The sequence below is a fragment of the Scyliorhinus canicula genome, chromosome 14 (genome assembly GCF_902713615.1).
Source record: "Scyliorhinus canicula chromosome 14, sScyCan1.1, whole genome shotgun sequence".
Classification (NCBI taxonomy): Eukaryota; Metazoa; Chordata; class Chondrichthyes; order Carcharhiniformes; family Scyliorhinidae; genus Scyliorhinus; species Scyliorhinus canicula.
This window is the reverse complement of record NC_052159.1, coordinates 94,522,382-94,535,221: the sequence shown is the minus strand read 5'-3', so window position 1 is coordinate 94,535,221 and position 12,840 is coordinate 94,522,382. Positions and strand designations below refer to the sequence as shown.

At 52.5% G+C, this 12,840-nt stretch overlaps 1 protein-coding gene across 2 annotated transcripts in view; it reads left to right on the top strand.

The window, feature by feature from the left end:
• cwc15 (CWC15 spliceosome associated protein homolog) overlaps positions 1–12,840 on the top strand; it is an 82,002-nt gene that overhangs the window by 25,689 nt on the left and 43,473 nt on the right. For both annotated transcript variants that reach the window (XM_038818190.1, XM_038818191.1), the window contains one exon: positions 8,798–8,910. In XM_038818190.1, coding sequence (XP_038674118.1) covers positions 8,798–8,910 — 113 coding nt within the window. The remainder of the gene's footprint in view (positions 1–8,797; positions 8,911–12,840) is intronic.

Below are 12,840 nucleotides of genomic sequence, written 5' to 3'. Positions count from 1 at the left end.
CAACCCCTCTAGTCTTTGTGTCCAGCCCCGAGTGGAAAACCTGACTAATCCAGTCTTTCCTCAATCTAACCTGGTTCACTACTCTAAGGTGTGTCTGCTATAGCATTACCACCTCCGCCTTCAGTCCCCTCGGGTGTGCGAACACCCGTGCCCACTTAATTGGCCCATTTGACCCTCGAACATTCCAGATGATCAGCCTAGTTGGGGGGGCATGCCCCCACCCCCCTCTGTCAGTCAGCCATCCCTTTTCTTGGGCCCGCCTCCAGCCCCTGCGCTCGCGGCTCCCGCCACCGACCTCCTCACTGTCCCTCCACCGAAGTCCCTCCCCCGGCAGCAGAACCACCCCCCCCCCCCCCCCCCCCCTCCCAGCAATACTTTTTTTATAAATGTTTTTTATTCAGTTTTCATGTTTTATATTGAACAAATTACAAATTGTTAGAGAGAGAGAAAAAAAAAGAACACGCAAAAATTAACATACATATTTACAGGTAAGCATCTTCGTAATAATAACTGTGGCCTCCCCCCTTTAGCCGGCATACATATTTTACATTCCCCAATATGGCCGAGGCACATGTTTATTGGCATTTATTTAGTTTGGTTTTGGGCCTTAGCTAGCCATCAAACCCCCGTAACGAACCCGTAGCCCCCCCCCCCCCCCCCCGGCTACCTTCCCCCGACTATTCATCCTCTTGTACGTTGGCCACAAACAGGTCCCGGAACAGTTGCATGAATGGCTCCCACGTTCTGTGGAAGCCGTCGTCCGACCCTCGGATGGCGAATTTGATTTTCTCCATTTGGAGAGATTCCGAGAGTTCGGACAGCCAGTCTGCAGCTCTGGGCGGTGCTGCTGACCGCCAGCCAAACAGGATTCTACGGCGGGCGATCAGGGAGGCAAAGGCAAGGGCATCCGCCCTCCTCCCCAGGAATAGATCTGGCTGGTCTGAAACCCCGAAGACCGCCACTATCGGGCATGGCTCCACCCTCACCCCCACCACTTTGGACATAGCCTCGAAGAAGGCTGTCCAGTACTCCACAAGTCTGGGGCAAGACCAGAACATGTGGGCGTGGTTGGCCGGGCCTCTTTGGCACCGTTCACATCTGTCCTCCACCTCCGGGAAGAACCTACTCATACGGTTTCTCGTTAAGTGGGCTCTATGTACCACTTTTAGTTGCGTCAGGCTGAGCCTTGCGCACGTGGAGGTGGAGTTGACCCTATGCAGTGCTTCGCTCCAGAGTCCCCACCCTATCTCCATCCCCAGGTCGTCCTCCCATTTCCTTCTTGTTGCGTCCAGTACGGTGTCGTCCCTTTCTACCAGTCGGTCATACATGTCGCTACAGTTCCCTTTCTCTAGGATACTTGCGTCCAGTAGGTCTTCCAGTAGTGTCTGTCGTGGCGGTTGTGGGTACGTCCTTGTCTCCTTTCGTAGGAAGTTTTTGAGCTGCAGGTACCGTAGCTCGTTCCCCCCAGCTACCCGAAATTTCTCTGTCAGTTCGTCCAGTGTTGCGATCCTGTCGTCCGTGTATAGGTCCCTGACTGTCAGTGTCCCCCCGTCCTGCCTCCACCTTTTGAAGGTGGCGTCAGTCAGTGCTGGTTTGAACCTATTGTTGTTGCAGATGGGAGCCTTGTCCGACATTTTGTTCAGGCCAAATTGCTGCCGCAGTTGGTTCCAGGATTGGAGGGTGGCTGTCACCACTGGGCTGCTGGAGTGTTTTTTGGGTGGGGATGGGAGTGCTGCCGTCCATGCTGCTTTGTGGGTCCGAGATGTAGAGGAGCAGATCATCTGCATAGAGTGAGACTCTGTGCTCTCTGCCTTCCCTTTGGATCCCCCTCCAATTTTTTGCTGCCCTGAGCGCAATTGCCAGCGGTTCGATTGCTAGTGCGAACAGCAGCGGGGACAGTGGGCATCCTTGTCTGGTGCCCCTGTGCAGCTGGAAGTATTGGGAGTTGGTATTGTTGGTCCGTACACTCGCCATGGGGGCGTTGTATAGGAGCTTTACCCAAGCGGTGAACCCTGTTCCAAGCCCGAACCGCTCCAGTACCTCCTATGAGGTATTTACATTCGACTCTGTCGAAGGCCTTTTCTGCGTCCAGGGAGACGATCACCTCTTGTGTTCTCTCCCCGGAGGGGGTCATTATCACGTTCAGCAGGCGCCTGATGTTCGAGGTGAGCTGTCTACCTTTGACGAAGCCCGTCTGGTCCACTGTGACCACCTCAGGTACACAGTCTTCTAGCCTTTTGGCTAGGATTTTGGCCAGTATTTTGGCGTCTGCGTTCAGCAGAGATATGGGTCTGTATGACCCACATTCCGTTGGGTCTTTGTCTTTCTTAGGTATCAGTGAGATTGAGGCCTGTGCTAACGTGGGTGGCAGTGTGCCCCTAGCTAGCGAGTCTGTGAACGTCTCCTGCAGGTACGGGCCAGCGCTGTCGCAAATTTTTTGTAGAAGTCCGCCGGGAATCCATCCGGTCCTGGCGCCTTCCCCGTCTGCATGGAGCTGATACTGTCCATGATCTCTCTCAGTGCTAGTGGTGCTTCCAGGTCCCGTTTCCTGCCCTCTCCCACGACTGGTATGTCCAGTCCATCAAGGAACTGGTTCATCCCAGCCTTCCCCGTTGGGGGCTCTGAGGTGTACAGCTCTTGGTAGAAGGCCTTGAAGGTTTTGTTAATCCTCTCTGGTTCTGTTTCCAACATGCCTCTGGTACCCCTGATTTACGCAATTTCTCTGGTGGCTGCCTGCTTTCTCAGCTGGTGTGCCAACAGGCGGCTGGCTTTGTCTCCGTGTTTGTACAGGGTCCTGCGCGCCTGGTGGAGTTGGTGCACTGCTTTCCTGGTGGAGAGCAGGTCAAAGTTCCTTTGTAGTTCTTTTCTCTCCGCCAGGAGCTCTACGGTCAGGGCCTCGGAGTATTTACGGTCTACCTCCAGTATGGAGTCGACCAGCTTCTGCCCAGCCACCCTTTCCTCCCTATCTCTTTGCGCTTTGAAGGCAATGATTTCCCCTCTTAGTACGGCCTTAAGCGCTTCCCAGAACGTGGAGGATGATACCTCCCCGTTTTGGTTGTTCTCCGTGTACTCCGCTATGGCCTGCGCTATCCTTTCGCTGAAGGCCTTGTCAGCTAGTAAGGCACCGTCCAACCTCCATGTGGGGCGCTGGGCCCTTCCCGTCTCCAGCCGCACGTCCATGTAGTGTGGGGCGTGGTCTGATATCACAATTGTGGAGTATTCCACTTTGTCTATCCCTGGAAGCACCGTTTTCCCCACCACAAAGAAGTCAATTCTGGTGAACACGTTGTGTACTGGGGAGAAGAAGGAGAATTCTTTCTCCCCCGGGTGGGCGAACCTCCAGGGGTCCACAGCTCCCATCTGCTCCATAAAGTGACCGAGTTCCCTTGCCATGTTTGAGGTTTTCCCCGTTTTGGGGTTTGATCTGTCCGTCTTTGGGTCCTGTACACAGTTGAAGTCCCCCCCCATGATTAGTCGATGCGTCGCTATGTCCGGGATTTCTGCCATGGTCTTTTGGATGAAGCTCGTAGCGTCCCAGTTGGGCACGTACCTGTTGACTAGGACTACCGGCGCCCCATCCAGGGCCCCGTTGACCATGACATACCGCCCCCCTGGGTCTGTAACCGTCTTTGTCGCCCTAAACATTGTCCTCTTGCCGATCAGTATCGCCACCCCCCTGGCCCTTGTCCCATAGCAGGAATGGTAGGTTTGTCCCACCCAACCCTTTCTTACCCGCAGTTGGCCCTGCTCCCTCAGATGCGTCTCTTGGAGGAAGACTATGTCGGCCCTCATGTTTCTGAGGTGGGTGAGGACTCTAGATCTCTTCACTGGGCCGTTAAGTCCCCTTGCATTCCAGGTGATTATCCTGGTGGGGGGCTTCTGCCCCCTCGTTCCTGTGGGATTAACCATGTTTGTCTGGTGGACGAGCCCCTGCCCTCCGGGGTTTCCCTTTGTTAGGGGGCCGTCCAGGATGGCCGCTACCACTGCTCTCCCCATGCGGTCGGGTCTCTGCGCTCCGGGGTTTCCCCTTGTCCTGGGGGCACCCGCCATGGCCGTCCACTGTGTGTCCGCCACGCGGGTAGTCCCCTGCACTCTGGGGGGCCCCTTTGCCCACAGACCGTACTGGGTGGGTGCTTGCAGCGGTTCCTTGTTCCGAGCCTTTGGTTGTGGTACTTTGTAGCCCTGTTCCTTTTCTGGCCTCTTTTGTCCCCTTGTCCCTACCTTTCCCCTCCCTGGTCTCTCCCTCCCTGTGTGCCCCCCCCCCCCGGTCTCTCCCTCTACCCTCCTCCCCTGTATACCCCTCCTTTGCCCCTCTATACCCTATTCCTGTCCCCGTTTGCTCTCCCGACTTTGGTGGGTGATCTCCCCCCTCCCCTGCCTGGCGCCTTCCCCCCTGTTGGGGGTGCGCTGCGGCCCTGCTTTGTTGCGTGCCCCCGGCGCTAGCTTTCCTTCTATTACGGTGGCTCCCCTCTCGGAGGTTGTTGTCTCGCTTCTCCTCTACCTGGCCTCTACGGTTTTCTGCCCGGTCTTCCCCCATCCTACCCATTGGCGTGCTGTTGCTCCTTGCCAGGGGCCCCTCGTCCCTACCTCCCCTGCTGTTCTTCCAGCCCGTGCTCCTCGACGAACCTATTCGCCTCAGCAGGGGCTGTAAAGAAATATTCCTTGTTTTGGTATGTGACCCAGAGTTTCGCTGGGTACAGCATACCAAAACGCACTTTGCTCCTGTAGAGAGCTGCTTTCGCTCTGTTAAACTCAGCCCGTTTCTTAGATATATCCACTCCAAGATCTTCATATATTCGGATGGTGTGCCCTTCCCATTTGCTGGCTCTATTTTCCTTGGCCCAGCGCAGGATTGACTCCCTATCACGGTACCGGTGCAGTTTGGCAATGACTGCTCTCAGTTGTTCCCCTGCCTTGGGCTTCGGGCGCAGCGACCGATGTGCTCTGTCCAAATCCGGTGGGGTGGGGAAAGCTTTCCTCCCCACTAAGTTGCCCAGCATTGCAGCCACGTATGCTGTGGGGTTTCCACCCTCTGTCCCCTCTGGCAGGCCCACCATCCTAACATTTTGCCTTCTCGAGCTGTTTTCTTGGTCTTCTACCCTGCCCTTCAGGCTCCCCTGTGTTGCGCCCAGTCTCGCCACTTCCCTCTCCAGGGCCGTGACCTGGTCGCTCATGTCTGTCGCTGCTTTCTCTAGCTCCTTAATGGTTGCCTCATGGGCTTCCAGTTTCCCCCCTTGAGCTTCCAGTTTCTTCCCTTGAGCTTCCAGTTTCTTCCATTGGGCATCCACTTTCTCCTCCAATCTGGTCAGAGCCTGCTGCACCCCTGACATGGCCCTGGCCACTGCTGCCTGTGCTGCGGCTTCCGCGTCTGCTTTCACCTCTGCCTTGATTGCCTGCAGCTGCTCCCTCACCACCTCAGTAAAGGCTTCCTTCCAATTCCAGCCCCCCTCTAGCCCCGGGGGAGAGGGTACCTGTCTGTCCGGCTCTTTTTGATGCGGCGATACACCCGTCCCGCCGCTTCGTGTGCTAATCCGCTCGCGTGAGCTGGCTTGCCCTTTGTCCCGTCTGCTTTTGGTGCCCCCTTTCCCTTGGCTCTCTTCTGCCGTTTTTTTCTCCCCCTTCCCTTTCATCTTTTCTTCTCCCCTTGTTTTTCTTTTCCCCCTTTTTCCGTGCCCGATTTTTATTTTATTTATTTGTTTATTAATTATTTTCTCCCCCCCCCCCCCCCCCCCCTTTTATGCAACTCCCCTCAGGTGGGCTTACTTTGATGGGAGTGGGTGTAGAAAGAGAGAGAATAATATATATATCCCTCCCCCTTTCTCTGTAACAGTGTTCTTTTTAAAATAAAAGTCCTCTTTTTTTTCCCCCCCCAATTTCCCCCTTCCTCTCTCACGCAGGAGAGAGAGTGAGAGGATTTTGTCCAGTCCTTTGTTCTTGCCACGTGGTGGCCGCTGCCGGTTTGGGGGGGGGGGGGGGGTGTGGAGACTCAGCTCCGGGCCTGTTTGGGGGGGGGGGGAGACTCCGCTCCGGGCCTGTTGGGGGGGGGGGAGAGACTCCGCTCCGGGCCTGTTGGGGGGTGGGGAGACGTCGCTCCGCTCCGGGCCTGTTGGGGGGGGGGGAGACGTCGCTCCGCTCCGGGCCTGTTGGGGGGTGGGGAGACGTCGCTCCGCTCCGGGCCTGTTGGGGGGGGGGGGGGGGGGGGGGGAGACGTCGCTCCGCTCCGGGCCTGTTGGGGAGGGGGGGGGGGGGGGGAGACGTCGCTCCGCTCCGGGCCTGTTGGGGGAGGGGGGGATGCCGCTCCGGGCCTGTTGGGAGGGGGGGGGGGGCGCCGCTCCGCTCCGGGCCTGTTGGGGGAGGGGGGGGAGACTCCGCTCTTGGGGGGGGGGGGGGGGGGGGATGCCGCTCCGGGCCTGTTGGGGGGGGGGGGGAACGCCGCTCCGCTCCGGGCCTGTTTTGGGGGGGGGGGGGGGGGGGGAGACGCCGCTCCGGGCCTGTTGGGGGGGGGGGGGGGGGGGGACTCCGCTCCGGGCCTGTTGGGGGGGGGGGGGGTGTAGACGCGACGCCGCTCCGTTCCGGCCCTTGGGGGGGGGGGGGGGTTGTAGACGCCGCTCCGGCCCTTGGGGGGGGGGGGGGGGGGGGGGGGGTAGACTCCGCTCCGGCCCTTTGGGGTGGGGGGGGGGTGTAGACTCCGCTCTGGCCCTGGGGTGGGGGTGTGGACCTGCCGCCACTTGGGCCTCTCCTGCTGCTGCCGCCGCTGCCGAGGATCCTTCGTTGACCGGTTTGTTGGGGGGGGGGGCGGTGCGCGTCCTTTCCCTTCCCTTCCCTGTTCGCCGCCGCTACGGGAGCCCCTCTCCTTGCGACCGCTCCGCTTGCTGACCGGAAGTCGTCCTCCCTCCCAGCAATACTGCTCTAAAACCTAACACATCTGGTGAACTAAACCTATGCACACACCCCCACTGCGCTTCCGTGAGCTAGCTCACCCAGCTAGCTTGGTAGCCCCCGCCCCGGCGCCACAAAGTCTCCCACCTATAGTTTCCTCGCTCCCCTCCCCCTCGCTCGTACAAATTCCCTCATCTAACAATCCCTGCACAGACACCCAGCAGGAAGAAAAAACGGCACCCACCAAAACTCAAACAAGCCCCCTAAAAGTGCACATCAACGAAAAAAAATTGCCAATATCCATCGAAAAGAGAACCCAAAAACGAAAAATAGACTTTTTTCCCCCCCCCCTCTTAAACAGGACTCAAAAGCAGAAACGAAACCACACGAGGAGACAAAACCAGTTTAAAACAGAAAAAAGGACCCAATATAGGCCAACAAGTTGCCTCAAAGTTCGAGAGTTCTCAGAGCCCCACCAGTCCCTTCCTTTTAGCAAAGTCCAGCGCATCCTCGGGCGACTCAAAATAATGATGCTGGTCCTCATGTGTGACCCAAAGACAGGCCGGATACAGCAGTCCAAACTTCACCTTCTTGAAGGAGATTGACTTAACTAGGTTGAAGCCCGCCCTCTTCCTAGCCACCTCCACACTTGGGTCCTGGTACACCCACAGGATACTGTTGTCCCACTTACAGCTCCGCATTCGCTTGGCCCACTGAAGAATACATTCCTTATCCAGGAACCTGTGGAATCTCACCACCGTTGCCCTCGTAGGGTCCCCCACTCTCGGCTTCCTCGCAAGTGCTCTATACGGCCTGTCCACCTCCAAGGGTCGGGAGAATGCCTCTCCCCCAGCAGCTTTTCGAACATACCCGCTATGTATGCCCCAGCGTCCGCTCCCTCAACCCCTTCCGGGAGCCCGATAATTCTTAAGTTCTGCCGGCGGGACCGATTCTCTGTCCTCCACCTACTCCAGAAGCCTTTTTTGCTGGTCTCTCAGCATCCCCACCTCCAGCTCCACTGCTGTTTGATGCTCCAGCGTCTCCTCAACCTTCTGGATCGCCCGATCCTGGGCGTCCAATCTGTGCTCTAGCCGATCAATCTAATCTTTAATCGGGTCCAAACAGTCCCGCTTCTGCTTGGCAAAGCAGTCCTGGATGACCTGCATCAACTGCTCCGTTGATCGCTGTGCCGCCACCCCAGAGTCCGGTCCTCGGCCATGCTGTCTCCTGCTTTAGCACAGCTCTTGCATATCTTCTTATTTCTGCCTTTTTGTGCACTTCTGGTTCTTTTCTCCATACACTAATACTTGGAAACAGTGCCCAATTGCCTCCGCCTTCAAATTCACCGTTTAAAACCAGCAGAAAGTCCGGGGGAAAGATCCAAAAGTCCGACCAGAGTGGGAGCCACCAATTGTGCGACTTACTCCTTCATAGCCGCCACCGGAAGTCCCCAATATTCCTTTTTTTAATATAAATTTAGAGTACCCAATTATTTTTTTTTCCCAATTAAAGGGCAATTTAATGTGGCCAATCCACCGAACAAGCACATCTTTGGGTTGTGGGTGTGAAACCCACGCAGGCACAGGGAGAATGTGCAAGCTCCACAAGGACAATGACCCAGGGCCAGGATTCCAACCCAGGTCCTCAGCACCGCAGTCCCAGTGCTAACCATTGCGCCACCATGCTCTCCAGAATCCAATATTCTTAAAGTCTTCCAATTGCTATTGTGTGCCAGTCCAATTAGTTCATAACGGATTTCTGGTTCGTTGAGATTGATTTATTCCCTGAGATTGAACTGCTCTGGCACAGCAGTATGTTTCCCTCAATATAATATTTTAACCAACTTGTTTTGAGCTGATATGGAAATATCAATGAAAATACTGCAAATGATATAAGAATTTATACAATTTGCTTTCAGGCAACCAACCCAGGATGTCCCTGAAGAGCTGCGTAGTCGTGACTTCCGTAGGGAACTGGAGGAGAGAGAACGAGTGGTAGTACGTGAAAAGAATAGAGACCGGCCACCTAGAGGTATACAAAGTTTCTTTCGAAAACTGGGAAGTTGTGTTGAAATTGAAAGGAAAAAAACTTTTCCAAGTTATGATCAACCGTAGTAGTGTAAAATCAATTTCTGTTGAGCTTTCAGTTTAATAACTTGCAATTAATTTTCCTGCATAAAGAAATTGTGTCCCTAGGACTATTGGGGCTATTAAACAGAGGAAATAAATAGTTTTGAATTATAAGTATTTGTTTTCGATTTTAGTAATTTGTCACATGCCTAAAGTTACTGATGTCTGTATTTTATTTTCGTGATACAAGTAGTGATTTTTAAAAAAAATTTGCCATTTTACATCAATGTAAATTCCCTGTTAACCCAAATGAATGTTTGGTTTAACATCTGGGGCTACATTTCTGCACTGTACAACTGTTGGATCTGTCTCTGAAATAGCTTTTATTGCTCTACCAGGCTAATTCAGCAATAATGATGTAGCTGTGCCATATGTGTGAAAATTAGTACAATGATGGATTGGTGATCTATAAATTTGTGGCTACAATTCCCTTCATGGCAAAGAGCCTGATCTTGGCTGTACAGTTATGTAAACATACTGAGCAGAGACTTGGTTACTTTCACATGGATGATGAGGAGGGTGCCCTGACCATTTTCTCTTATCACCTCTGGAATATTTTTGAGAAGGTGCAACCCAGCCCCAGTCTAATATTTAATTAAGAAAAGTGTTCCTGACTTGGTATGACAACAATGCCTGAGCAGAAATATTGTGTCCCACACCTTTTCCTCATTTTGTGCCTCAGACTTTGTGTAACTCCAGAGTGAAAATTGGGGAAAAGATCGGGTTAGAAATTTGTTGACTGGTGGGTCCATGTTTTAAAACTGCAGGGTTGCGCTGATGAAAAGATGAACATTTACTACTTGTGTTTGATAAAATAGGTTATCTTGCCTCACAGGAACAAGCAATGTTGTCAGCTGACAATGCTGTATTGTTGAAGCACTTTTGCTCACCATTTGCTGCAGCAGGAAGATTACGCAGGCAAAGGCAATAGGTTGGAAAAATAACATAATATTTATGCAGCTAGTTGCTGGGATATGGAATGCGGTGCCTGACGGGCAGTGGAGGCAGATTCAATCTTGGCTTTCAAAGGAGACTTGCATAATTATTTGAAGAGAAGAAATTTGCAGAGCTATGAGGAAAAGGAGGGCAGTGAGACCTGAGTTGCTCTTTCAGAGAGCCAGCTTGGGCTTGAAAGGCCAAATAGACACTTCCTGTGCTGTGACCATTCTAGTATTCTATATATAGCACCCTCCATGAGTTTCATATCTGTGTTTTCCTTTTTGCTTTCTTTCCACCTTCATTCCGGTTTAGTTTCTAGGTAGGGTCTGCCTCAAAAAATCCAAATTAATTTCAAAAATATAGATCCCGCAAGTTGGTAATTGTAATTTAGCAAAGCACAACAGCCCACAGGTCCCACAAACAGCAATGTTACAATGACCAAATAATCTTGTTTTTGATGTTTGCTCAAAGCCCTCCTGCTCCTCTTCAGATAGTTATAATAATAATCGCTTATTGTCACAAGTAGGCTTCAATGAAGTTACTGTGAAAAGCCCCTAGTTGCCACATTCCGGTGCCTGTTTGGGGAGGACAGTATGGGATTTAATCCCACGTTGCTGTCTTGTTCTGCATTACAAGCCAGCTGTTTAGCCCACTGTGCTAAACCAGACCCTGCTTGGATCTCCTAATGTCTCAGTCAAAAGGTGGCATCGTTAAAAGTGCAGTACACTCTCAGCACTGGATTGAAATGTCTGCCTAGATAATGGGCAGGATTCTCTGTTGGCTGACGGCGAAATCGCAAATTGCGACTGGGCGGAGAACGCCAAAATCGCAGTGGGTGCCGATTTGATGCCAAATCGCAATTCTTCGTCACCTCGACAGCAGCATCAATGTTGTCTGGAACGCAAGTGCAGTCCATGCCGTTTGCATGTCATTAGCCCCCCCCCCCCCCGGTATTCTCCAGGGCCTCCGCAATGCTCCATCTCCGATGGGCTGAGTTCCCGACGGTCTGGTTCACTTGTGCTTTTACAAATTGTGAAACCACCGTCATGGCTGCTGAGGGAGAGCGAGGGGGGTACGGAAAGTGTCCAACATCACCATAGTTTTCTGACAGTTGTACCGCTGGCCGGGGCATCTGCCAGGGCTGGGGAGAGTCGCGGGGCATGGCCAGGAGGTGGGCTGTGGGGTCGGGGTGGACGGGCAATGAACACCATTGCTGCAGCCATGCAGCTGCGCACGCTGCTAACAGCCCGCTGTGAGTTAGGGCCACGGATGATATTGGTGTGTCCCTCTAGGTGCCCTCTGGCACCAACCGACCCATCAGCTGTATGGGCATGCTCCAGCACAAACAGTGCCATCTTGTTGGCTGGGATGAGTGTGTAGTGGGATTGTAATGTGTATATGCTGCTGCAGCTTGTCAGCCTCCCGAGTATCAATCAAGGACCTGGCAAATCCCGCACCGTTTTTCATTGGAATAGATTGTGTTCCACGTGGCGCTGATGCTAACCTCTCCACAGTTGCTGAATCGATCCGGGTTCACCGCCAGTTTTGCTGTCGTGAAGGTCCACGAATTCCGCCCCGACGTTAACACTTGGTCTCAGAAACGGAGAATCCTGCCCTATATGTTCAGGACTGTGTAGTGGGACCTCTTTCTTGAATCTCTGCGCTATCTGGAATATATTCAGGATAGTTCCCTGGATCAGTATGCCAAGGAGCCAACTAGGAACCAGGCTATTTTAAATCTAGTATTGTGCAATGAAATAGGGTTAAATAACCTTGTGGTAAAGGAACATGTAGGGAAGAGTGATAGTAATTTGAAATAATTTTACGTTGAGTTTCATATTTATGTATGTATGTTTGTATCTTCAGAGTGATTTAGTTTTTGTCTGAAACAAGGATCTGAATAAAGCGAGTTATAAGGGACAAGTGGCTAAAGTAGGTTGAGGGACAAGATTAAGATGTGCTTGGTCGATGAGGGATGACAAACATTTCACAGAATCACAGAATTGTTATGGTGCCATTTCCCTGCCTTTTTCCCATATCTCTACACATTGTTTCTATTCAAGTAATTATCTAACACCCTCTTGAATGGCTCAATTGAACCTGCCTCCACCACACTTCCAGGCAATGCATTCCAGATCTGAACCATTCATTCTGTGAAAAAGTTATTTCCAGCATCACATTTGCTTCTATTGCAAATCACTTTAAACTGTACCCTCTCATTCTTGATCCTTTTACAAGCGGGAACAGCTTATCCCTATCTCCTGTCCAACTCCCTCATGATTTTCAACATCTCTATCAAATCCCCTATTAGCTTTCTTTTCTCCAAAGAGAACAGTCCCAACCTCTGCAATCTTATCATCATAACTTAAGTTTCTCAACCCTGGAATCATTCTTGTAAACCTCTTCTGCACTCTCTCCAATGTGTTCACATCCTCCTTGTAGTGTGGTGCCCAGAACTGTGCATAATATTTGAAGAATTAATTCATAATTCACAATGAATATATATTTTGGAACAAAAACACTATGGGTGAAGTGACTCAACTGTGGCCAACAGGAAAAGTTAAAGACAATGATTTACAACATAAGGGCAGCACGGTAGCACAGTGGTTAGCACAATTGCTCACGGCTCCAGTGTCCCAAGTTTGATTCCCGGCTTGGGTCACTGTCTGTGCAGAGTCTGCACATTCTCCCTGTGTGTGCTTGGGTTTCCTCCCACAGTCCAAAGATGTGCAGGTTAGGTGTATTGGCCATGCTAAATTGACCTTCGTGTCCAAAATTGCCCTTAATGTCAGGTGGGGTTATTGGGTTATGGAGATGAGGTGGAGGATCGGGTGCTCTTTCCAAGAGCCGGTGCAGACTCGATGGGCGAAATGGCCTCCTTCTGCACTGTAAA